Source organism: Gossypium hirsutum, chromosome D08 (genome assembly GCF_007990345.1).
Source record: "Gossypium hirsutum isolate 1008001.06 chromosome D08, Gossypium_hirsutum_v2.1, whole genome shotgun sequence".
NCBI classification, from domain to species: Eukaryota; Viridiplantae; Streptophyta; class Magnoliopsida; order Malvales; family Malvaceae; genus Gossypium; species Gossypium hirsutum.
In genome coordinates, this window is record NC_053444.1 from 61,096,439 (window position 1) to 61,124,151 (window position 27,713).

Below are 27,713 nucleotides of genomic sequence, written 5' to 3' on the forward strand. Positions count from 1 at the left end.
TCTACATCCACTATCCAATTATCAGTCTAAAAATTCACAAGATTCCCATCACCAACAGACCATAGTAGACTTTGGCGTAGTAGAGGCCAAACCTTTGAAATCGATCTCCAGACGAAAGAACATTTACTACGATAGATGTCTTCTGGAATTACCTCAGTAAACTTATATTTTGTTTTGATGACTCTAACCTATAAAATTGAAACCTAGCTTAAGCATAAAAGAATCGTTCTATTCCTTAAGACATCGTAATCAAATTAAGACTTAATCGACTGCTATAATTGTTTATTTAGTTTCTCCATAAGGAGTATTGAGTTTAAAAAGGTTAAATTAGTCTTCACTATCAAAAGCCTACCACATCCCAACTACATCCCAACATGTTTGGTAGAAAATACTTGATTTTCAATTTCCTCATTAAAGAAAAGGCAGCAGAACCTATAACATGTGAATTCCATGCCTCACTGATTATTTCTTCAATAGGGGATGTGTTATACTCATTGTTACTTACTAGAGATATTTCTTTTTGGCTGTGGAAGAATCTAGAAACAAGTGGAAATGGCATAATGGTAATATAATATAAAAACAAACCCAATTCCAATAATAAAAAACATTTAGTACTATATATATACCTCAAAAAGAGTACAAACAGTTGGGTGTGGCGGGCGTGTTTTCAATCTCCTTTATTTCCAAATTTTCCCACTAATAATCGTCATTTGAAAATCCACTTGAAAGAAAGAAAAAAGAACCGGCGAAAGTCAAAATCCCTGTTACGTAATGAGGAACCGAAGGGTTGCTCAGGTGTCCACTAGCGACGACGAGGATGAAGTACCGATGACTCGCAAACGGTCTCGGTCCGAAGATAAGAGACCAGAAAGGAAGAGGAAGAAAATGAAGTTACAAGACGAAGACGAAGAAGAGGATGATGAACAGATGGAATCCAATAAGAGGAGGAAGAAGAAAAAGCAAGACGAGGAAGAAGAAGAAGAGCCGGAGGAAGAGGGAATTCAGGAGGATGCCAAGCCGATAGGGAAAGTCGTTAGGGTTTCGGGGAAAGGGAGAGGGAGGAGGAGTCATTATGAGAGTTTTGAGTTTGATGGCAATCGATATGATCTCGTAAGTTCTTATTTACATTTAGGGTTTTTTTTTTCAAGGCTTTATCTCTTGGAATGGCTTTTTAAGTTTTTTGAGTTTAGTGATTTCTTTTTTCTGGCTTCTGGTTTTTTGCTGATTTTTGTTTGCTATGTTTCGTGGGTTTTAGGATTTTTAATGTATTGCGTTCTGGATATAGGGATTTATGATCTGATTTGTTGGTTATTGGACAATTATATGATCCGTTAGGATATTTGAATGTTCTTAATGTATTTTTCGTGCTTGCTTGAGGTTCGTTTTGTTTTAATATTTGTTTATGGTGATTTTGATATTATATTATTTTCAGTTGTTGCTGGGAGAAGCGTATATTTTTGGTTTATGGATGTTTGGTTTTGTCATTTGTGTCTGTTTTCCCAAGTTCGTGAAGACTGATAACTGATTGACGGATTATTATTGTGTGTGTGTGTGTGTGTTTTTGGTGGATTTGGACTTTTTTTTTTCTGAATAATAACTTGTGAAGCTGCTTTGAGTAGTTACTGAAGATTCATTCGGTTTATTTTTGTGGTGCTCTGTTTTATTTTGGTTGCTAGTATTCTGTAACTCGGTATTAGTTATTTGTGCCCATACATGGTCTATTTTTCTGATTTATACCTTTGCATTTTTGCATTATTATTTGTGTTTACTAGTGTTGGTTTACAGGAGGATCCGGTTCTTTTAGTTCCTGAAGATACAAAGCAAAAGCCTTATGTGGCTATCATTAAGGTAATTAGATTGCCTTCTATTACAGGTACAGTTTCTTTATTTCCGAAAGAGTTTTTAGTCATATTCCTTCGCAAATAATGGAGCTTTTATATATTGATAGGACATTAGTCAGACTAAAGATGGGAGCATTATGGTTACTGGGCAGTGGTTTTATCGCCCTGAAGAGGCTGAGAAAAAAGGTGGTGGAAGCTGGCCATTAAATGATACAAGAGAACTTTTCTATAGCTTCCACCGTGATGAGGTTCCAGCAGAATCCGTGATGCACAAGTGTGTGGTTCACTTTGTTCCCATACACAAGCAAATTCCAAACCGTAAAGAGCATCCAGGTTTTATTGTGCAGAAGGTCTATGACACAGTGGAACAGAAGCTTTGGAAGCTGACTGATAAAGATTATGAGGATAATAAACAGCATGAGATTGATCTTCTTGTTCAGAAAACTTTATCGCGATTGGGAGACCTTCCTGACCTTGAGTTTGATTCTACTGCTGCAGTTTTTGATCAGGAAGAGCAGTTGAAGGCAAAAAGAACTCTCAGAAAAAAGAACATTTCACCCCTTGATGTTACCAGGAATGATGAAGGAAGTACCAGGTCTGATCAAAGTTTGAAAGCTGAAACACCTGGAAGCTGTCCAAGTAATACCAATGAATATTACACAATTTTGTCAAAAGCTAAGGTGCTAACTGGAGAAACCCATCGTGATAAGTGGATGACCAGGCTTCTTCAAGGAGTTCAGTACATGTGTAGTTGTCCTGATGGCTTGGAACGTGAAAGAGACATTAAGAGTCCAAGAACTGCTAATGGATCTCAAGAGAAGAGTTCAAATGTGTGCAGTGATTTCCTTTTTGGCCTATAATTAGTTTCTATAGTAGGAATATCTTTATCTTTTCCCAATTTATGATTAACAAGAATAGGTTTTATTTACTAAAAAAACAGTATAGGTGTTATTAATTGATGAGATTCTATGGTTTGCACAATATTTATTGTCTCTCTTGCTTTGCAGAGTGGCAAATCTTTTACATGGCCAGATGCTGCTGTTCCTGCTATCACTGCCCTCGAGAAGGCCTCACATGATGCACTTTGTTCTGATTTCCAGAAGTATAACCAGAAGTTACGGCAGCTTGAGTTCAATCTGAAGGTAGAGGGCTTTCTGCTTATAAATCTCTAGAGCTGTTGCCTTATTTGCATTTAGGATGATGTTAATTTTTGTTTCTTTTTGGCAGAACAATGCATTGCTAGCTCGTCGTTTACTAAATGGAGAATTAGAACCTTCAACAATACTGAACATGTCGCCAAATGAGTTAAAGGTACAGTCTGAGTCTGTTAGGAGTAGGCTTCTTTCCTGCTTGTTTGAGAGTGATAGAAACCTTATGTAGGTTGAAATGTCTAATGTGTTGAATCTGATGACTCTTGAACACATGAAATATAAATTGGTCATCTATTAGGAGTTGTGTTCTCATTAAATTTAGAATGGAGAATGTGATAAAATATACCTTTTGTGGGAGAGTAGAATTTTGACATGATCTTGTCTGCATAGACGTGGTGGCCCTTGGCTATAGAAGTCTTCTTTTATACACATAATCTTATTAATAGTTTTACGTTGACTTGTTAGTAATTATCCGTGCCATTAAGTTTTAAGGTGTTTATTTAAAATTTTTTCGAACAATGGCATTTAACTATTATTCTGCACCATTTTATTGCATCTATGACACTAGTATTTTGGTTTTTTGTGAGTCGAAAAATATATACTAACAATTTCAACTCTAGGAGGGTTTAACTGCAGAAGAGACGGCCAAAAAAGAGCCTGATGAGTCAGAGCGCATGCAGGTCACTTCTCTCTACCTAATTTTGTTTAAGCATAGAATTTAATGACCTTTCTGTTATTGTGGCTGATGTATGCTCGTCAGTTGTTCTACTATCGTGAAAGCAGATGACTGATGCTCGGTGCTCAAGATGCATGGAATTTAAAGTTGGTCTAAGGGACATCATCCAAGCAGGACATGGAGACCGTTACCAGGTGATCTCATATTTTCTTCTATCATGAAGTCACTCTTACTATTTAAAATAAAACCTCATGTTCCTTGCCTAACCATGTTGAACAAGAAGACTATTTTTGGGTACAAATTATCTTTTATTAGGGCAAAATGTAGGCCCAGCTAAAATATCAGACTTGCAACTTGCCAGATATTATTATTGTTTCATTAATATGAATTGGATATAGACATGCATCCTTCATCCATCAATGTCTATGTTTCTATTTAAAAATTTGATGAGATATGACATTTATAAAGCGCATAATGAGCATCAGAACAGATAATTGTATGTTAGGGGTGATGGAGAGTAATAGACTCTCAGACTTATGAAGAAAAGTTCAAGATGGCAATTATGATTCAAGGATGAATGTTATGTATGGAATCGCTAACATATAATTTAACTTCAAGGATGAGTATTTTGAGTTAGGACTGGAATTCCTAGTAAGTCTCGGGTTTGTTGGCCTTGACATTATTGAAAACAGACCATGTTATCTATTATGATATTTAGAGGCAACTGCGTGCAGCTTAGTACTATTTACTATGTGCACTGTAAAACATATTGCAGTTTAAAAACCTAAGCATGGTATATATGGTTTTTTGTTTAATATACGTCATATAATTTCCATTTTTAACCATTAACATTCTTTGAACATCCATTCTCGATACAGTTGGAATGTGGTGCTTGTGGACATTCCTGGTATGCTTCTAGAGACGAGGCTGCTTCACTTACAATAGAGCCCTCACTGCCAAAGTTGCCGGTAAGGAGTGATCAGCCACAGCTAAGCCTGAAAATTCAGAGAAGAAGCTAGTTAGTCTCCGTGAGTCAGAATCTACAGTGAAGGTAGAGTAGGAAAATCACTACGGTTAGGAACAAAATTGACCATTTGTACAGTTGAATGGCGATCTAGTGATAGTTAAAACCCAGAGTACATACGCATATACATTACATCCACATGAAGGTTAGGATATAACATTGAGACGTTTCAGCAAAGAATTATTATTGATCTCTGCTGAAACAAGTCGAATTAACCAGTATTATTTTTACAAGGTACTGAATATATAGTAGCACAATGTACAAAAATCAATTTAGATCCCCATTTTGAGCCATAAGATTATTTTTACCATTTTCTTCTTACCGGTTATTTTTAAGCAACTTTGCCAAGAAACGTGGCTAGAGCCATCTGAAGTAAAGGGGTGGCTAACATAATGGAGTGGGGTTGCGTAGGTTGGCGCCTACGCCATCAATCTTTTTTTGAAAGGATTAATATGGCGGCCATGTTTTGTATGGGTGGTTGCCCAGCTGTAGTAGTTAATGCTACTTTTATAGCAAGAGAAGAGATTCCATTTTCGTTTTAGCTATTAAAAGCTATACCAACTTATTGACTCTTGCAGGTGGCCGTGTTAATCTTAGATTAGAAATCTCTAACCACTCCATCTTGAAGGCATAATAGGAAATCTTGGAAGTGAATAAGTAGGAGACGTACACAAGCAGCAGCTTCCAGTAGGGTAAATGTGTATATTTGGAAACATTCATATGTATAATGTTCATCTATTTGTTTTTTTTGTCAATTTAATTTGTATTTTTAAAATTAAATTTGATCATTAACTTTTAAAAAGATTTTTTTTAAAATTATATTTGACCCCTAGTTTATAAAAAAGAGTTAAATTGTATTTTTTAATGAAATTTTAAGTAGAATAAGAATCTTTTATGATGTTGGTGTAGTTATTCGTATGATAGTCCATGTAGATTTAATGTTAAGATGGTATTATTTTTGTATATCATATTAACGATAAATTTTACAATTATAAAAATATTTAAAAAATAAAATAAAATAAAATATGGGTGTGAACTGTCAAACTAAGATTTTAATATTTTAATCATTAAAAATATAATTCAATATTTTTTCAAAAATTCGACTTCTAAAAGAAAATGTAAATATTAAAAGTTGAATTTATTATATCTCAAAAATTTATTAGGGTTAAAATGTGCAGAACATATTTTCGAAAATATAAGCTGTATCAGGTTATTATAATGTGCTCATTTACGCGGTGAACTTTACTATTTTATTATAAATAATTAGAAGGATATGTTTGGTTCTTTAGAATCTCGTATTTTTGAGATAGTGGACTTTGATGACTTTGATACAATAATCTTACAATAGTGTTAAAATTTCAAAATAGAGAGTTAATATTTTTTTTCTTGTCAATACCTCTTTCTTAAAAAGATACAGAATTTTCAAGGGAATGTTACTTTTATATTAATTTTAATTTAACATTTTTATCATTTTACTCTTAAAGATATAGGTTTATCCTCTTATTATATAATGTAATTATTTTTGTAATTATTTTAAGCTAGAATTCTTTTTGGTTGAAATTAAATTGTATATTTTTATGGTAGTAAAAATGTAATTTCATCATTTTAATATTCTATATCTTTATAAATTTTTAAAAAATTAAATTAAATTTTATCATTTTTGGGGGTTAAAATGTAATTTTATAATTATTAATTTAAAATTTTAAAATTTATAAAGGACCTAAATTAAAAACCTATCATTTTAGGGGGCATGGCCCCTCTGGTCTCTTAGTGATTCCGATTTTAAGATTTAAATTTAGGTTCAAATATTTATGACGGGTTATTATGTAAATTTGTCACTATTTTTAGATAAAAAATTAAAATTTATCACTATTGATACTTGTCATTGTACTTTTAAATTAAAAGTAAATTTATCACTTTAATTCTATATTGAATTTTGTCACTTCACTTTTATTTGATTAAATTATGAAATTAAAGTAATTTTTTATTAAATTTTAAATTAAATTAAATTTAATAAAATATTTTATTTAAGTAATTAACATATTTATTAATTAGCATAATATTAAACTTTAATAAAAACTGTTATTTATAAAAAAAAACATTCATTTTTTTATATATTTTAAAATTTCTTAGCTCTTCCTATTATTAAATAACTTAATGTTGGCTATTAAAACAAAATATTTGAAATGATATTTTTTTCATTAAATTTTGTTTCCAAATCATTAAAAATTAATATCTAATGGTAGAATTTTATTTTAAAAATTAAAATTGATGGAAAAATTAATTAAAATTCAAATTTTAATAGCTCATATAAATAGAATAATAAATTTATCCATATTCTTAAAATATAATGATTGAGGTTATTCAAAACGAAACATAATGACAAATTTCAATATCTATATAATATGAGCTATTTATAATTGATTTCTTTATTTGCCAAACCTAATTTACTTACTCATCCCTAATTAAATTGATTTTATATTTTAACATCTCATGTTAAATGCAATTTCTTATGTATTTTGTTTTAAGGTAAAATTAGAATTTACTTGTATTTAATAAATTCATATGCTTTACAACCTAATCTTATATAACAATGATAATCTTAATTATTATTAATTGAGAAGGTTTAACATTTTATTGATTATATTACTTTCATTTTGTATGATATTATTAGCTTAAATTTTTTTCCCATATTTTCATAATTAACTTTCTTTCTTAGTAAGTTTTTCTTTATTTCACCAAAAGGTATTATTCCTGTTGTTTTCATCTTCTACATGGCTTTAGTTCTAAGTGGTAAAAGCTTCCATGTAAGGGTACATATATACTTTTACAATGTTGTTGTTTTTTAAAAGACTTAATTTTTATTTATTAATACCGAACAACCTTTGGTTTTAATGTGCCAAAACATATAATAATAATAACCAGCCACATGCATATAAAGGTAAATGCTTAGAACAATTGTAGCAAAAAATGCCTGTCCCACACGAGAAATCTCACTTTCCTCTTTTCATAAAATTTTCATCTATCCACTCTTTCATATGAAGATGAATATTAGAATAGAGTTAAATCATCCCAATTGCGTCTTAATTACCTTACACTAACATGCCCTTTTTTAGCATCTCCTCCTTAATTTACCAACAACTAATGAAATTGATTGTTTTTGCTAATTCAATTTAAGAGGCTTCAATGTCTAATCCTAACGCATTCATTTGATTTTAGTACATTCCTTAGGTCCCATTGCATGATACAATGGGAGGGTCTCTAATCCTTCATCCATTTGTTTTAGGGTTGATGTGTTCTTTGAAGTTCCAACCTGGTAAGTGTTTTTATATTGATATACCAAATTAATTTCTGAATTCGGTAATTATTTCCATATGGGTTTGTCTTACTCTCATGCAAACTCAGTTGAGCCACTTTTAAGTTGATCCCATTGGTTCCAAAATTTAATGCAATTAACTTCATCACCATTTTACTATTCAGGACATTATTATCTCTGGGGTTTGCTAATGAATGATTTCAAGATTTATATTTGATGTAAAGTTCTATCATAATAACGAAGACATCCACTCACTCCCGTTGTTAGTTTTGCACTATTTTATGTTTTTCTTTTACTATTTATATTTTAATAATTCAACTATTAAATTTATTAATATAATTATATTTATTATGCACGAAAGTTTCAAGTTAATTTAATATCTCTATTATATTAATCTAAAATATTGTTTATATTAATACATATTTAACGATTGAAATTCTTTTTTGATATAAAATAAATAGTTAATTTTTTTTTATTTCGAACTTAATATGCATGATTTACATGAATGAAAGATAACATCCGATGTTGTTAAAATATCAATCATAAAAAAAATTATAAAAAAGGTGTAAAAAGTAAAAACATGAATGGTGTAAAGTGGATCTCACTCGTATAATAACTTTAGATATGATAGATGTATTTTATAAAATTTTAATAAATTTATAACTTATATTATTTGATAAATTTATAATTTATATTATTTGAACTTAAATTTAATTCTAAATATGTTTATATTTTCTCTTTTTATAATAAAAATTTTAAATTAAAGAAGAAGATATTTAAAAGTTAAAGATGACATTATTAATTAGAATAGACACGAATTTTGAAAAAATTAATTTACATTAACGTAAATCGAATATGAATGATACTTTGATTCTAAAAATAAGGAAATGACTAAAAGTAGAAAAAGCCGAAAACACCCATGGGAATGAAATGAGACTTGTACGACTTGTGGGTACTATGGTCATTTCCCATTATCATGTATCCGACCAAAAGAGAAAAAAAGAGAGTAAAAGGCAGGCTAAAGAGAAGAAAAAAAGACATATAAACACATAAAATGACTAGTGACGACGACATAACCAGCACGCATATGATGACTTGAAACATACAAGATTGCTTTTTTTCTAGACATGAACAGAAGAAACCTGAACAACTCATTGTCCCTCCTCCAAATTTCTTAGCACAATCCATCACACAGGCAAGCCATGTTTTTTCTTTAAAAATTTCCGACCTTTTTGTGTCTCTTACGCTTTTTCCTAGTTACTGTTCCCCTGTTCTTGTTGCTTTCGCATTGTTGTACTTCTCTGTTTTGTTGGGTTCTCTTAGAATTTCAACTACCCTTTGAGGAACATGTCTCAACTCTTGTTTAAACAAAGGTTTTTGATGTGTAGCTCAAGAGTTTGAAGGGTATGATTTGCATTTTATTACAGTTTTTCTTTGGTTCTTCTTTTAATTCAATTCTGTATGATCTATATTGGGGTATCCCCATTCTTTTTTCTAGCTTTTACCTACTTTTTGTTGGCTTAGAATGCAAGTGAAACTAAAGTTGTTGTTTTTCTTTAATAATTGTATATGCCTTTATCCCTGTCACTTTACTCTGTTTTTTTTTTCCTGAGTGTTTATAGAGATCACGAGATTCCTGGTTGTCTCAAACGTTTTAGCTTTATTTATGTGATCACAGCCATTTGCTTTTTTACAAAGTTTTTTTTTTATCAGGCTACCAGTTTTGCTTGTGTATGAATTATGACCAGAGATTTTTGGTTTTGTTTTGGAAAATGCTTTTTGCTTGATTATTAGGTCTTATTTTTCAATTTACAGACTAAAAATTGTTTTTTTTCCTTCAATTGTTTCAGAAACATTGTCCTGTAATTAATTTAGGGAAAGCTTATTTTCTTCTGTATTAATGAGGATGTTATCTTTGTTTATATGATTTTGCATTCTTGCAGGACTGTAAATGTATGAATTGAAGACTTAGGGAAAACTTCACGTCTGATCTGAGTCCGAAGACTGTTGTTCCGTGTCTTAAAGCGATATCGGAAGGGGAAAACCATGTTGTAATGCTCGGTTGAAGCGATTCTACATATCGAAGCTCCGAAGAGGTAAGGAAAATGAAAAGTACAAGCACTGTCAAGGGGAGGAGAAAAATTGAATTATCTTGTGGTAGTGACACTTCTTTTTCCTTCAGAATTGTTGATTCTCTTTGTAATTCAGAAGAGGAAAGCTTGCCACGAGGAAGAGATCTGGTGATGTATGTCGGCTCGAACTTGAACTTAGCATCCTCTAGCAGCCCTTATTTGGAATCATGTTCATCAGATGATTTCATTGAATTCTGTCTAAGTTCAGATAACAAGATGGACATTAGTTTCAGATTTAAACCCGACGATGACGCAGCTTATAATCCGCACAAACCGCTTGAAGGTGACTCATTCTCCAGGACCAGCTCAAGGGCTAACTTTAGTCCTATTAGAAAAATGTTGGATCCATTGGTGAAATCAAAGTCTCCACCGAGTCCTTTGGGTTATCTCACGGTCACGGATGCTGACAATGTTGATACTAGTGTGATGGGAAATACGAGAAGAAATAAGACATGTCGGAAATCTTTGTTACATGACTTCTCGCATAATGCTGAATCGGATTTCGACTTTTTCGAGAAAGACAACGTTCACTCACCGATTCACCTACATGGTTGTCTTAAGTTGGGAGCTAAACATGGGGTACCATTTTTCGAGTTCTCAATGAATGAACCAGGAGATGTTTTTCTAGCCAAAACATTGAAGGCAAATAATGGTTTCAATTGGGTGTATACCTTTCACTCTGTTGGCAATAAAAAGAAAACCAATGCTGGTATATCGGGACCAAGTGATAATAGTAGCAAAGATGCTGCTTCAATTATCGCGCAGATGCAAGTTTCAAGCCGTTTATGCTCAGAAATGATGGAGGGTGGGGAGGTTGACAACTCCGTGGTTACCGAGTTTGTTTTGTATGATATCGCACGTGCAAAACAACGTGTTACTGTCCTTGGATCCACTGATGTTCATAAAGCCCCTGCCTGCTCTAATGTGGTGACGCTTAAAGATCATTTAAACCATGCTTGTGACAGTGATGAGGTTGAATTCATAAATGGACCACCTGCCAAATTGCATCCAAACCTTGAAATAGCAGCCATAGTCATTCAAGTACCATTTAAGAATAGAGAGAGCTTAAAATACAGAAGAGGAGATAAAATTGATGATAGGAACCACTCAAACCTACTCAATGTCTCTATGACTGAAGAAAGCAAAAGCACGATACAAGACAGCAGGAGCAAAGAGAAGGTGAAGGTCGTTATTCCAACCGGAAACCACGGCTTTCCCTGTGCTGGGACTCGGGGTCCTTCATCACTACTTGATAGGTGGAGGTTTGGTGGAGGCTGTGATTGTGGTGGCTGGGACATGGCTTGTCCCCTTGTTGTTTTTGGCAATACTGGTCTAAATTGTTTTGAAGATCGACCACTAGTGGATAATGAACAGCCTTTTCAACTTTTTCATCAGGTGAGATTTTAGTTGCTCATATGCTAATGTGGATAATATACAGAATCTGCCTCGAAAATGGATAGTTGGAAAGCGATTTGCTTCATTTTTCATATTGGTAATTGCTTTGTAGGGTGCCAAAGAGAGTACACCGGCGTTGACCATGATGGCCATTGAAGGAGGGTATGCAATCGATTTTCATGCGAAGTTATCCGCATTACAAGCGTTTTCCATTTGCGTTGCAGTACTACATTGTACAGAAACCTCTGCTGCTGCTACTGGGGAGATAGAAAGCAAACATTCATCACAATACAATTCCTTAAAAATGCTTATCGAGGAGGAAGTGAAATCGTTAATAAAAGCGGTCACAGAGGAGGAGACGAAGAATAAGAAGAAAAAGAAAGTCAGCAAGAAGGTAGAAGCTATCCCACCATCCTATGTGATTAACCCTCCTTTCTCTCCAATCGCTCGTGTCTAAGCCCGAAATAATGCCTTGTTGAATCGAAACTGGCCTATTGATCCTTCTCCAAGCATTCTGCCATGTTCAGACTAAGAGCAGCACTGATCCACGGTAAATACAAAAACGTCTTATCTTGCACGAATCGATGGTTACATCACTTGAGCAAGAACTTCACTGCACTACCAATTCGTTCTATGATAGAAACACCATAACGTTCATATTGTAACTTTGGTGGCAAGGAAAATTAGTGATGTAGCTATTGAGACTCTGAGGTAATGGTATATCATAGAAAAATTTACCTAAAAGTACTCTTTTAGTCATTTTACTATGTTTTTAGAGCCAACATCGTTCATAAAGAAAAAGAAAGTGTTGTACATCCTTAATAATATTAGTCCATTTTATCCGTTTTGACCCTCATATTCAATAATTCAATTGTTTCTGCAACTAGTCCTGTTCTAAGATTGTTTCTTGACTTGTTTTGCCAGATAACTGTTACCCTTACAGGACATGTGAAAATTTTGTGGTAAAACATAACACTGCTGGGAAACTTGTCAGAGACAAGAACCAAGTTTGCCATTCTGGGTTTTGTTTTTGCAGACTTTATGATGGTTAAATCAGTATGGCTCAGTACATTATTTTCTCAAGCATCAAGCCAAATGAATTGCAACAAGGTGTGTGTCAGTATGTTTAATAATCCAACCATATCATTTTGAAACCATGCAATCTACCAAAGAAACAAAACTGGAAAGTAAGTTTATGGTTATTTAAAATTTTTACCACTTTATTTTAAAATTAAATGTATAGTTTATTGTAGAAAATTAATTTGCTTTTCAACTTATAGAGTATAAGGATGGGTTAAGTAATTTAATCATGAAAGTATAAGGTAGGTAGACATTAGAGGAGAAGATGCCATAATATAAACATGGTAAACCTGCAAATATCATAATTAATTTAAAGATGCTTATAAGACATTATGATAAAAAAAAATTATTTTCCATTCAAAGAATTAATTATTTAAAATAAACTTGAATTAATTAGTGTTTGACAATATATTTAAAGTCAAATAACGATATAATTCGGTTCCTAATAGTTTTGTTAAACTGATGGAAACTGACGAACTCTCATATGATAAACAGGATCATCTAGTGCGCAGTAGTAAGAAAATTAACGTGATTGAAGGCGCAAGCACACCGCAAGCTTTAAAGACATGCTCATTCAGTCTTCGATGTTTTCTGACATGTTTCATGGGTCGTTATTGGTGGAGGAGGATGATACGAATTCTGATTCTAAAATGGATGACAGTGACTGTGACTTCTCCGCTATTCCGACAGTTAAGATTAATAAGGAATGGAAGAGTCAACAAATTGGCCAACAACTCTATCAGTGCTTGTCCAGTTCGATGTGCTATCAGTCCAGTCAGTCACATCTATGTCTCTATTTTCTGGGAGTAATTCGCTCCGATACTCAAAGACTATACATCTCTCCAATTGGCTTAATAGAAGACATATTAGTCTTTTAATCAGTTTGCTCATTTCTGATTAGACTAAGGACATATTTAGGTTCATCTACCAATATAAGCTATCTTTTCGTATTACGATCTGACCACTTAATACCGTTTAGTATTAGTTTAAACATTAGACAACCAATGAGTCAATATTTTCTTTTATTTTACGCTATATGCAAAAACCATGTAAGGATAACATACAAAAGGTATCAATGTAATTCAAAAATAATTTTATTAACAAATCTGTTCGAAAAATTACAAGTGTATATAGACGAAAATACTACACTTAGGGCACCAGATCCAACAATCTCCCACTTGCCCTAGTGAAGTAAATGAGTCATGTTTCACATTCCTATGCCCTTAATATGTTTCCCAGAGAACTCTCTAGCTAACAGAGTCTTGGTAAAACAAATCCCTAAGGTTTGTCCTCAGATGCGATCTTTGACTACATCAACTATTCCGTCAAATACTACCGTCTCCCTTATGATACTTTCTATCAATGTGTTTTGTTCTTATGTGGCTTCTTTGGAGTTTAGCTATATCCACATTGTTATAATGTCATAGCTTTTCCATACCTCATTTAACTACCCGATTTCCAATGGTGTTAGAAAATATGGTTCTGGGATCCTGTTTCCATAAACCAAGTCCGTAAAGATTAAATAGATATATTTATAGAGTTAGTGTATTAATGAATTGGAATTCAATTAAGTAATTTAATTAGAATTGTGGTTGATTAAAGCCTAGAGACTAAACTGTAAAAGTCTAATCACTATAAAATTTTAATTAGTAAATGGTTTGAGGACTTAAATAACAAGTAATCAAAGGTCCAAAATTACAATTAAACCATAAATTCTATACAATTGGTGGATGATGATGTGAGAAACCACTTAGTTTAATTAATATTAGATTAGTATGATTTAAGCCTTAAGTTAAACTAAACAAGATTAATTAAGAATAATTATAGTATATATATTAAAGAAAGTTGGAAAAGGTAATATCATCATCTTCCTCACTTAGTCATAGTAGGAAAAAGAAAGAAAATCAAGTTGAGGCCTTGAAACATTCGGCTAAAATTGGTAAGCAAATTTTAAGTCATTTTCTTGTAATTTTTGTAGATTTGAGGTCATGTGAGTTTGATTTAGCTAGCCCATGTACCAATTTATAAATATGTTAAAGTTTTAGAAAATTCCATTATTGATTTCTTGAAGATTTAGGTGTGAAATTGACTTCTTGATTTCTTGTAAAGCTTAATTGATATTTTTGTACATTAGGGACCAAATTGAATAAAATAAAAAATTGCCATAAATTATTGGTAGGGATAAAAAATAGAGGGTCCCTAATGTGTTTTTGAGAAATCGGATTTTAATTTGAGTCTTTAAATTAAAAGTTATGCTAGTCTCGATTTTAGGGACTAAATTGAATAAATTACAAAATATGTGTGACTTTGTAATTGATTGTGATTTGAGCTGGAATTTAATATGATGTATTATAGGATTATTATTCGTAGCTAAAGACAACACGAGAACGTCGAGAGGGAAAGGAAAGACGAGAGTAGACGACAAGTATTTCAAATTTTTTATTTGTATTTCTATAATTCGAATCATCATAATTATTACATATTTACACTATTTTGTATAGTAAGATATCAAGGTAACTTGAAAATAATTAATTTATTTTGAAATGTTATGTTTGAGATTGATTATCGAATAGAGGACTAAATTGAATAGAATTAAAAATAGAGTAACTTGATGAAAATATGAAATTAACTTTGAATTAGGTTGAATCATGTTATGTTATATAATAAATTGATGAATTGGTTAATGAATTGAAAACGATGTAATGTGAAATTGAGCTAAATGATAAATTGAATAATTAGTTAGCCTATTAACTGTTCGGGTAGAGTTGGATATAGTTGACATGCCTTAGGATAAATTGAGTACGGGTTGCTTCGGCAACATGTCGATGAGTGCTGGGTACAACTTTTACTTCGGTTATACCGATGAGCGCTAGGCACAATTTAAATTGCTTTGAACTTTCCGATGCGGCATTGGATGCCGAATTGGTGTGTTGGTTGGATCTATGTATCTGTTCGAGTCTAAGTCATGTTTATAAGTGATATAATTTGTGAATTGATTTAATTTGCAAACTGGTTAACGAGCCTGAGAGCCGAGATGGTAAGGTATTTAGTATAATTGTGGTATATATATAATATACATATATTGATGCGCTTTGGGTTTTGGGTGGTGAATATGTTGCCTTGACCTTTTGACGCTGGCCACCCTTTGGGGACACTAGTGGATGATTGTTTAGTTTTGATAGGGGAGGGCTGGGTGCTGAATGTCTGTCACATTCTCTAGGAAGGGAACCAGTGTACTGATCACCTTGCTAATTTAGCTCAAGCGAAATCTATTGCTGGTGTTGGCGTGTACTTGTCCAATCCGCCTTTAAGTTTGTTGTCGCTCTTGCATGAGGATTCCAGGGAACATGATAGTGTGCATCTGTAGTTTTTTCCTTTTCTCTGTTATACCAAAAAAATGATAAATTTAGCTATTAATGTTTACATTTTTGTCAATTTGACCTTTTTTTTTTTGAGTTAAATTTGACCATCAATCTTTTAAAAATAGTTTAAATTTAACCATCAACCTTTCAAAAAGAGTCAAATTATATATTTTTTTCAAAAATATTGACTAAAGTATTAAATTTTTAAACATGACAATTCACATGTACTTCATACTATTTTTTTTTGATTTTTTATGATTTTTTTGAATATTTTAATAAATTTTAAATTATTTGTTGACAAAACATATAAGACAAATAGTACATTGTTAATATGAAGTACACATGAATACTACAGTGATGGAATCTCAAACATAACGACAACCACTAAGAAACACATTCAGTCCGACAACATCGGAAATTATATATATCAATATATCTTTATTTGTTTATTTATAAAAAAAATATGCAACTACTTTTAATTAGATTTATGAGTTTTTTTTTATAATGCAATTAACTTTTTATTTTATTCCATCTGTTTAATCAAACATTAAATAAGAGTAACTAAGAAAGTAACAAAATTTTGTCAAATAAGTTATCTGAATAAAAAAAAACACTTATGAAATAGTTTATTTATGTTACATTTGATTTCAAAAACTAAATTGAAAAGGACCTGAACAGGAAGAATTAAAATAAACAACTAAATTACATAAAAACCTAATGACATATAAAATCTAATAAAATTAAGTTAAATGGAAATGCAGTATTAAAATATTAAATGATATGCATATAAGCTAAAAGTGAGCCCAAATTAGGGCCATTAAACAAAGTCCAACATCTGATACGTCAAACCCTATTTGTCTATTTTGTTCATTTGTTTATTTTATTTACTTGACATTGAAATTGGAGTCCATGTCCATGAGAAAAAGGCTAATTAGCTTATAAAAAACAAGAAATGTTGATTCATTAATTTTTATGATTAAGTAAAATGAATTAAAGTTATTAAAAATAGAATAAATTTGTCAAAAATGCCACATTACTAAGCAAATGTAAGAAGAAATGATATTGAGATTACTCCTAAATTTCGAAATCTAAATGTTATCTAGATTTGATATCCAAATGTGAGAAACATTTCATTATTCCTTAAATCAACGCAACACTATAATTTTCAAATAATCTCGTATTGTCTAAGGCCAATGCCAAAATATCATTTTTTTGTGGAGTATAGCCGAGGGGGCCTCCCCTTTTTGAAAATTTTTAATATTCCTTTGAAATCTTTTGAAACTTTTTATTAGACCTTTAAAATTCTGAAAGTTTTCATTATACATTTTTTAAAATATTAATTAGGCCTCTTATATATATTAAATTTTTTTTATTGAACTCTTAAAATAAAAAATAATAATTAAGCTGTCCAAAATTTAGGGTGGGTTTGGATGGGTGGTGCGTTTACCTGCAGTTAGTGTAAAACCAGTTATGACAGCGAGATTAGATACTGTAACGATACTATAACATAAGGCAAAAAATAAATTAAATGCACCGTACTGTACCGTCCATCCAAACCCACCTTTAATTCCGCATTGAGTATAGTCTTCTGTCATGGAAATGAAATATAAAAAAGGGAAGTGAAGTTAGTGGGTTAAAAGGTGTAGGGGTTTAATGCAAAATGACAGAACAGGGTGGACTCCATCCTCAACTACAACATCAGACGAAAGCATGATTACTAGGTATTCAAATTATGAAGCTTCTTCCTTTAGTGGATGGAAGAAATGAATAAATGAATGTGCATTTGGCAATGTCTCCATCAAGGTCGGGTTCGTCCCATTCCATTCAACTATAAATCAACTTGCAATTGCATACCTTCACTCAACCCACTAATCTTTTATCATTATCCCATAATCATAATTTTGCTTTTATGTTTAAAATACCTCAATTCATTCCAATAATATATTTTCTCCTTTATATTTGTTAACTTTTGAAAAATATAAAAAAATAAACAATGTATCACTTTGAGATTGTATCACATTATCACATGAAAATTAAAATATATATATAAATTTTCAAGTGATGACATTAAATTTTTAAGTGATGACGTCGCACAATTTTAGAGTGTCACGTATAACTTTTTAATAACTGGACTGGTGGTTGAACTGGTCATACCAATGGTTCCCAATTCAATTGATTTTGATCGGTTCAACTATTAGACCAACGATAATTAAATAAATAACTAGAAATTCATGAAAATAAAAATAAAATATTGAATTGATTCAACATGTTCAACTACGAGTTTTTGTCACAGTTTTCAATTTTTACCGATTTCAATTAGTTTCTTATTCCATTCGTTCAACTCTTTTGTTTGAAGAAGACCAGTCACATAAGTGAACCTAATTGCTAAGTTTAGGGATAAAAAAATTATATTATCCCTAAAATTTAAATATAAAAATAAATATATATTTTCAATAATAATTGAAGGTTAAAATATGCCACTAGTCTTTATACTTTTACTTTTAGGAATTTAGTCTTACTTTTCAGGTTGCAAAATTTAGGTCAAACTATTAATATTATTAAAATTATTTTATTAAATTTAGGTTCATTATAACCTTTTTTTAGTTATATGACTACCAAGCGAGTATTTTTTATTTTAAAATGTCATATTAAAAAATTTAACAAAAAATAATAGTGTTAAAAATTAGACTTGAAATTTGAAATATGAAAAGTAGATAAACAAAATTCCTGAAAATAAAAGTAAAGAGACAAATTTTTAATTTTGTGGAAGATACAGGAAATTATGACATATTTTAACCTAATTGACATGATTGAATCAAATTAACCAAGCTCAAGAATGAGTTCAAATTTATTAGGGATTGATTATTAATTAAAATTATTTTGGGTAAATTATAAAAATAGTCACTAAATTATGCTTTTAGTTCTATTTTGGTCACCGAACTATTAATTTTTTTAATTTAATCACTCGACTTTTCGAAATCAAATATTTTAGTGACTCTTCCATTAGTTGCCATTAGATGAGCGACGTATTTTTTCCTTTTTCTCTAAAACCGACATATTCCAATAAATATGCTACAAATCAACCTAACCACTCAATTAATTTTTAAAATCGACAATTTTTTCCCTAATTTAGCCCTTATTCACTTCGTCAAGATTATAATAAAGTTAAATATGCCTTGTCGACATTCTTTGCTTTTTATTATTATTTATTTATGATAGCGAATTCTAACGTATAAAGAATAAGATATCGAATTCTAACGTATAAAGAAGAAGCCCTATCCCCTACGACATAATTTTCAATACATTTATATTGGTTGTTCGGAAGTTCATTACTTTGAAAACAACCTTTTGGAATTCAATTCATCAATGCACCATTCCATTCCCATGCTATTATCTGAGTACACCAATACTGTTTTTAAAATTCGTATTTTTTTTCTAATTTGATATCCATGTTATTTTTTGGTCCGATTTGGTATTTATATTTGACAAAAGTTATATTTTTTCATATTCAAAGGTAATGGTGTTAACTTTATAATGTTTAATTTGGGTTTTAGGGCAGATTTGATGAAAGTTAGTTGCTAACATTATTAGGTCTGAATTTTTCATGATTTTGTTAATAGAATAAATTCAGTTTTAATTGTGAATTTGTTTAATTTTGTGTTTATTTTGTCAAATAGAATCCGATGACTGTGATATAATTCAAGTTTTAAGGTTGATTTGATGAAAGTTAATTGCTGATATTATTAGCTAATTATGAATTTTTATTAAATCAACTTTAAAACTCAAATTAAATACTGAAAAGTTAACATTATTACCTTCAAGTATCAAAATGTGCAACTCTTGCCAAAGACATAGTAACAAAACTAGGGGGGCTGATAGGGTAAAATGAATTTTTTTTTCATATGGCCCCTTTAAAATTTTTAAAATTTTAAATTAGCAAACAATTTTAAATTAGTAAAGGTAAAATTGCGCTTTGCTCCCTAAAAATATAAAAATTTGATTTAGTCCTTTAAAAATTATAAAGATATAGTTTATTAAAATGGTGAAATTGCATATTTTCTATCGTAAAAATTACAATTTAATTTCGCTCCCCTAAAATAAATTTTTTGGTTTTGCCCCTGCAAATACATGTACCACATTGTAAAGGTGCTCATGGGCCGGGCCTATAAAAAATTTCGGCCCGGCCCGAAAATGGGCCTAAAATTTTGCCCATGCTTGACCTGGGAAAAAAATCATAAGCCTGGGCCCGGCCCGGCCCAGCCTATTTTTTTAAATAAATACCAAAAATTTATTTTAAAAATTTAAAAAAGTATTTTAAAATTAAAAAAATATAAAAAGTATTTTAAAAATATTTTAAAATTAAAAAATAATAAAAAAAGTATTTTAAAAGTATTTTAAAATTAAAAAAATTTAAAAAATAAATATATTTATTATATCAGGCCGGGCCGGGCCAAAAAAGTGGTGCCTGAGGCCCAACGGGCCTCGTTTTTTTACCCAAGCCCATATTTCGGGCCCATATTTTTACCCAAACCCTCCCATATTTCGGGTGGGCCGTCGGGTCAGGCCGGGCCGCCCGGCCCATGAGCACCTCTACCACATTGGACCAAAAAATAACACACGTTTCGCATTAGAAAAAAGTGTCAAACTCAAGTATCAAATTATATATTAAGCCTTCTTCTTTTTTCAAATCCGAGTATCTAACGGTGGTTAATCTCTTCACTCCAACATTAGTTTTTTTAAGGCTTAATGACAAATTTGACCACTAACATTTGCACGTTTTATCGAAATGACCCTAATTGTATTTTTGAGCCTTTTTTGGCCATCAACCTTTATTCTTTTTTTCAATTTACTTTTTCTAGCAGATTTAATGAAAGTACCATTAAAAAAGTTAACAAGGATTATGTGGAATATTTTTAATGAGATGAAATTTATTACTTGGATAACTCAATAAGATAATTACACGTGAAAAATAATAAAATAAATAAATAATAAATTAAATTAAAAAATTCTTAATTTAAAGAAAATAAACGTAATTATCTAAAAGAAATTAACTCGGTAGAAAAACTTATCAGTAAACTAACGTTTGAAATAGACCTGTCCATCGGCCGGGTTCTGGCCGGGCTTGAAAATTTTTTTGGCCCGCTTCCTAGGCCCGGGCCTGGCCCGAAATATGGGCCTAAAAATTTTCCCAGGCCCGGCCTGGGAAAAATATCATGAGCCCGAGCCCGGCTCGACCCAACCCATTTTTAAAATAAACATTAAAAAATTATTTTAAAAATAAAAAAATAAAAAAATTATTTTAAAAGTATTTTAAAATTAAAAAATAAAAATAAAAAAATATATTTATTATATTCGGGTCGGGTCGGGCCGGGCTCGGGCCAAAAAAGTGGTGCCCGAGGCCCGGCCCGTTTTTTTGCCCAAGCCCATATTTCGGGCCTATATTTTTACCCGAACCCTCCCATATTTCGGGCGGGCCGTCGGGTCGGGCCGGGCCACCCGACCCATGGACAGGTCTAGTTTGAAACTTTTTGAAAGAAAAGAAAAATTGAAACATTAAATTTATTCATTAAATCTATTAGAAAAAGCAGATTGGAAAAAAGAACAAAAATTGATGGCAAAAAAGGCTCAAAAATACAACTAGGACCATTTTGACAAAACATGCAAACGTTATCATTAAGCCTTTTTTTAATTACAATTATATTACCCTTTTAATTAGAATAAAGGCTAATATGCTAAAAAAGCCCTTAAACTACTACACATTGTTTAAACAAACTTTTAAACTATTTTTTGTAGTTAAATAAGTCCCTATCCTATGATTTTTACGTATGGTTTTAATATTAAAGTAAAATTACTTTGTATTTCAAATTATTATTTTAATTTCTTGTTGATACAATAGAAATTATATGCACCTTTAACATCAAAATAAATTTTAATAGAGTTTTTCACATTAACCTAAAACAAATCTTTACAAGTATTAAATTAAATATTTAATTCAAGAATCGACTAAAACTAATTAATTATAACCCAAACACCTACACCTTTGCATAGAATATGTGGCTTTCGATGCCACAAGTTTGAGAAATCAATGGGTATATAGAGAGAGAGACCGTGGATTTTTGTCTCTATTCCAAGTCAGATTCAAGGATATTCTTTTTAAAGAAAAAGACACTTCTTTTCCAAAAAAATATTATTAAAGGTTAATTATATGAAATGTTTTTTCTAAGTAATTCCCGATATTTTAAATTAGTCTCAACTCTAAAAATATAAATATGGTATCAATTAAGTTTTTTCATTAACCTGGTTCTGAATTTAAGTCTTGTATGTAAATATAGATTTAACATGAAGATTATACTGTAAATATGTTTATAGGGATTATATGAATAACTTGGATTTATCGTGTTAAAAATGTAAAAGTGTCATTATATTGCGGGTTTGTTACTTGATCAATGTATTTGAAATGTACTCCACGTTAGATTTAAGTTGAAATTTAATATTTAAGCTAACAATGAAGTTGATGAAATACAATTACCTTGAAGATTCAATTATAACATTTGAAAGTTTAGGATGAATTTAAAAATTGAGTTGTAGTTTAGGAATTTATTGGGGTAATTAACCCATTAATTAATAAAAAATGTTTGATTCAGACCCCATAGCTAAGTCTAAGAAAGGTAGCAAAAAGTCGCCTAACATGACAAGTCCATTGAAATGCTAGTCACGTGCAAAGGGAGGTATTGGTAAAGTTTAGTTCACTTAAATTTATTATAAAATTTATGTATTATCATGTCCACTTATCAATTCTTTTGTACCAACCACACACATGAATATGGATCTACTTTTATCTTGTCCAGACATCACCAAACTCCAACTGTACTGCATGCTTTCAACTTTATATGAGAATTACATCTTCAATACTTATTTTGTTAAATTTATATTTATTATAATATTATTCTTAATAGTCACACTAATAAATTTAATGAAAATAATTAACAGTATTAACAATTGAATTTTGATTTAAACTTTAAAATTTGAAAAATAGAGAGATTAAATTACTGAAAATAAAAATATATGTACTAAATTCTAAATTTGTAAAAAGTTTAAGGATTGATGCCACATTTTAACCTTTATTTAATTGAAATTTGATTTTGTTTAGATAACTCTAAGATGAGAACTTAGGAGGGTTGGCTCTGATTAACCCCACAGGAGCCATGAAAGCCATGACTAGGGCCTGGCTCAACCCCTATTTCATTATTTTCATCAATTGATTCAGTGTTATAAATCCAATCACTACACCAAAATAGGCTTTTAGCGGCGCTAACTTTAGCGGCGCTTTTCCCACAAACGCCGCTATAGATCAGAACCTTTAGCGACACTTTTCCCACAAACGCCGCTATAGATCAGGACCTTTAGCGGCACTTTTACACAAACGCCGCTATAGATCAAGACCTTTAGCGGCGCTTTTTTTATAAACGCCGCTATAGATCATGACTTTTAGCGACGTTTTTTTCGCAAACGCCGCTAAAAGTGCCATTCCGCTAAACATTTTTATTAAATAAATTTTTGTAATAACAAATGGAAAGGTCAAATTTTATTTTGAATGTATTACTTTTCATTAACAATAAAAGTAAAAGAAATTATAGTAATAAATTTCAACATTCACCTATAATAAATAAATAAATTAACATAAACAATTAAATTTCCTAACAAAAAATAAATAAATAAATTTCATTATATGGGAAAAGAACATATATTCCTTTCAGTATTATATAACAAAAATTAGTACTACTACAAATACGGTTATTATACATACGCTTCCGTTTTCTTGCAGCGTTGAATTGATTGAACTCTACGAGTATCTACTACTGACAGCTGACAAAATTTTGGCTACATATTTAATTTTTCAATGTTCTCCTTATTTCCAGTCTAATGGTAAAAACAACAGCACCTTAATTTCCGTAGTGGTGAAACAACAAAAGAAAACTTTACTTATCACTCTATGTTTGACCAAAGAAAAATACCACCATGGCTTCTTGCAAATCCTCAGTAGCATCTGCCCTCTTTGAGTAACTACATAACAAATTTAGTATAAAAATTATGAAAAATCAACATTCTACTCATCAAGCTCCGGTCATATTGAAGGAAACGATCAAAAAAACAATTTGAATAATTTGCAATAAAGTACCGCTTAGCAAGCTCTTGTTTTTTCAAATCTAGAGGCTGCCCATCAAAAACATAGCTGAAAGAAAATACCACAAGCATTAGCAAATAAAAGGCCTTTGGGATGTGGTACCGTATAGACAGCATAAGGCAGAAAATATCTGTGTTAGGATTCTAATTTCCTCTGACACACGTAAGCAGTCAACTATGCTTTAGTTTTTTCACAAATTCAAAACCAGAAAGATTTTCTGCCTTCCTCTGGCCATAGCCGTTGCCTCTTTTGCTCATCTACAATGGTCAATATTTTCTAACATATAACATCTTAAATAAAATAAGAACAGAGCAAAGAATTTTCTTTTCACAAAAAAGATAACTAGTTGTTAGCTTGGCTACACTAGATGAAGTTCAAATCACTAAAAATAAAACCACTCCTAATAGCTCACAATATCAATCTTATCATCATAAACTAATTGTTAGCTTGTCATCATCAACTAATCTTCCTTTTTTTTTTACTAAAAAGAATCATTTGTAATTTTTGTATTTCATAAGAATTGCTCTAACCAGTCAAAGAAATCCCTACATATCAACTCATTAACATGATTCTAATTATTTTTGTGCTGGGGAGGGGCATTTTCTGATTTATATAATAGAGTTTTTAGACTTTATAAATAGGGTTAAAATAACGAATATGAAGTAAATTGTGAAACTTTAAAAACCGAGGGGTCATAAAGCAAACTATATGGGGGATTTTAAATTCACTTAACAACATTAAGAAAAATAAGTCTGGTTTAAAGTAATGGAAAAAAATCATAAACTAATTTGATTTGGTAATGTCCTTGTCCTACTTCGAGTGCCCACTGCCCATAACTATGAGCTATTTAAGAATTTTCATGTTCATGTTGAGCCACAGTTATATAAGCTTTTAAACATTTCTCCATATCATTCCCTTTCGCAGTTAAGATTACAAGCACAAACTCTTAAGGCACGCATTAAATTAAAAAGCATATACTTATTTTCAAGTATCTAGATGTTAGGATAGAAAGTCACCAACCAAGCAACCACAATGAACAACTTATTTCATCATTACATCAAGTTTCATCCATGATAAACTTCTTCGCCAAAAATAAAAACATGAAAAAAACTTCTTACAGATCCAGTAGAAAAAGGGAAATGAGAACATTAAAAATCCCTGACTGAGATTTTATAAGAATTTAGATTATGAAAAATATATATTAAAAGTAAGCATAACCATGATATACTTTGAAGAAAACTTTTTCATCATAAATAGTCATGAAAGTATAATGCTTAAGAACTTTATGATGCAAAACTTTTTACAACCCCCAAGCAAAACAAGCACTAGATGCCCCAATTTCCTACTATTGCAAATTATTACTAGAATGTCTAATACTTCAAGAAGATGATTAGTTGAATTGATATATAACTGTAAACTAAACTAAAAGATTAGGGAGTTACCATGAGTAACATGATCTTTGGTTTGGCTAGATAGTAGTGATGATACCAAGACAGCAAATCTTCTTTCCTAACACACGGTAAGAGTTAAAAGATATACTAGTTATATGTTTTCAAGCATACATAATTAAACATCCATTAAATAGAAAGGAATCAGTAAATAAGAATCTAAAACAAATGTCTTTAGGATGCAAAGAATCTTCAACAACATTGCTTCAAGAATCAAGAATGACGAAATCATAGTTTTGGAAGCCAGACCCCAGTAGTGGAGCTTGAAGCAAGGGTCGAGGCTAATAAGGCAAAATCAATCTCCATCCACCCATCATATTCACTGTCAATAATCAAATATATAGTAGACTAGCTGGTGCTGCAAAGTGGGAATATTGAGCTCAAAATATATAGGATGCCAATGCAAGCAGGCCAACCAGATAACTATAGGATCAAAAATGAAATTCAATGATTCAATTTTAAGTAAAATGATTAAGGCAAATTTCAATGATTCAATAAATTAAATTGAACTCCATTTGTATAAACTACATCAGCTGCTATTTCAGATTTATTAACGATAACTTTCCTAAATCCAATACTTGAAACTTGATGTTGTTGTATTGTATGGTTCATCAAAAATAATATTACCAAGCTGCAAATTCAGTAACATATAGAAACCTATAAGGCATCATGACTTACCCGTATATATGTAACTGTCTGCAGCAAGTTGCCTTCATTGATGCTGCTAAAGGCTTCCAAGAGCTGCTTAACAATTGGGGCTGCTTCTGTAAGTTTCACTACAATTTCCTGAGAGTAAAGATTTTTTAGTCATACATTTATTCAAAGCTGAAACCTGAAAGCAAAAGGCTCTAACCCTGTTTTCCAGTCGAGCTTTTTGATCGGTGATTCTCTTGTTCGTCTTTTGGTTGCCGGTTGGAAAATGGTTTGGTTGACCTCTTTTCTTCAGTTGCTTAGAAGATTCTTCAGACATGCTTTGGATGGAATGCAGTCGAAGTAGATGCTGCAAAAGTGAGGATATATAAATCACCTTCAAGTTTGTTTGGGAATTTTATGTCATCATAACTAGGGAAGAAGCATAAATCCTCCTTAAATAATCAAGAAGAGGGTTTAGCCTTTAGCTGAATAAGGAACACACAAGGATACACCAAGAAGCTTTAGGACTACACTTTATCCTTTAGCTTGAGCTGCTAGGAATCACAAAATGTAAATATCTATACATAGAGAACACTGCTACACATAACATCTAAAACGACTATACTGTAACAATATATTTATTTATTTATTCTTGCGCGAGAGAAGGAAAAGATTAAAAAAGCTTAAAGCTTGAGGACCTTTGACGAGAACCGCGGGACTGAAAATAATTTTTCCTGTTTACTGCCTGCCTACCTACAACCACCGTGAAGCGCGAGAGTTAATCCCAATAAATCAACCCAACATAAATGGTTCCATAATACTGAAAATTTTGTAACTGAATTACATGCCAAAAATACTCGCCTTCACAAGCCATGAGGGCAACTTAACTGCTTGTGCTTTCCCGACTCTTCTTCTTCCTTGATGCAAAGCTGCTCGGTCCGATTTCTATTTGGGGGATTTCAGCTAAGAAAAACAAACTCTTATTTGGGGATTTAGGACGACCGACAGAGATGAGAAGAAAAGGGAGTAATGAGCGGGTAACCAAAAATCATTTTTTGGGAGTGAGCGGGATTTTACCTTTTATTTCCTTCCACATTTGCGGCGTTTTAAGAAAAAAACGCCACTAAGAAATTTATCAAAACGACACTGTATTGAAAAATTACAATACATGTTTGCGGCGTTTTTTATCAAAACGCCGGCAATGTCTACTTTTTCTGGCGTTTTTCTTGAAAACGCCACTAAAAAATTTAAATTCTTCTATTGAAAAGTTGGGAAATTTTAATACATAGTAATGGCATTTTTTGTTGAAAACACCGCTAAAGCTCACATATTTTTTATATTCAATTATTGTATCTTTTATATAAATTTTACATAAAGAATTATTAAAATTTTAAGTAATATTTACAATAATTAGATAATATTATAAATTTTAGTTTTTTATTTCATTTTTATTTTTGTATTTTTTTCTTA

The 27,713-nt window shown here is 31.3% G+C and overlaps 2 protein-coding genes and 1 pseudogene across 19 annotated transcripts; 2 read left to right on the forward strand and 1 right to left on the reverse strand.

The window, feature by feature from the left end:
* The first annotated feature begins 647 nt into the window (after positions 1-647).
* LOC107936679 (uncharacterized) lies at positions 648-5,002 on the forward strand (annotated as a pseudogene).
* Positions 5,003-9,049: 4,047 nt separating this feature from the next.
* Positions 9,050-13,565, forward strand: LOC107936705 (uncharacterized). 18 transcript variants are annotated; one of them, XR_005916967.1, is made up of 6 exons: positions 9,050-9,203; positions 9,952-10,104; positions 10,191-11,535; positions 11,648-12,085; positions 12,460-12,645; positions 13,111-13,565. XR_005916967.1 is itself a non-coding variant. In XM_041098651.1 (4 exons), the coding sequence occupies exons 3-4, from the start codon at positions 10,252-10,254 to the stop codon at positions 11,990-11,992; spliced, it is 1,629 nt and encodes a 542-aa protein (XP_040954585.1). In that variant the 5' UTR covers positions 9,050-9,203; positions 9,952-10,104; positions 10,191-10,251; the 3' UTR covers positions 11,993-12,377. The 18 variants fall into 18 exon arrangements, 9 of the variants coding, with proteins under 9 accessions (XP_040954585.1, XP_040954584.1, XP_016724948.1 ...); XR_005916968.1 differs by having other exon boundaries at positions 9,071-9,412; XR_005916970.1 differs by lacking the exon at positions 9,050-9,203 and adding an exon at positions 9,716-9,739.
* Positions 13,566-23,971: 10,406 nt separating this feature from the next.
* On the reverse strand, positions 23,972-26,856 carry LOC121219906 (uncharacterized). Its single transcript, XM_041098657.1, has 5 exons — positions 26,464-26,856; positions 26,289-26,396; positions 25,605-25,671; positions 24,157-24,210; positions 23,972-24,041 (listed from the first exon to the last, which is right to left on the reverse strand). Exons 1-4 carry the CDS (start codon positions 26,578-26,580, stop codon positions 24,185-24,187), a joined length of 318 nt encoding a protein of 105 aa, XP_040954591.1. The 5' UTR covers positions 26,581-26,856; the 3' UTR covers positions 23,972-24,041; positions 24,157-24,184.
* Positions 26,857-27,713: the final 857 nt, after the last annotated feature.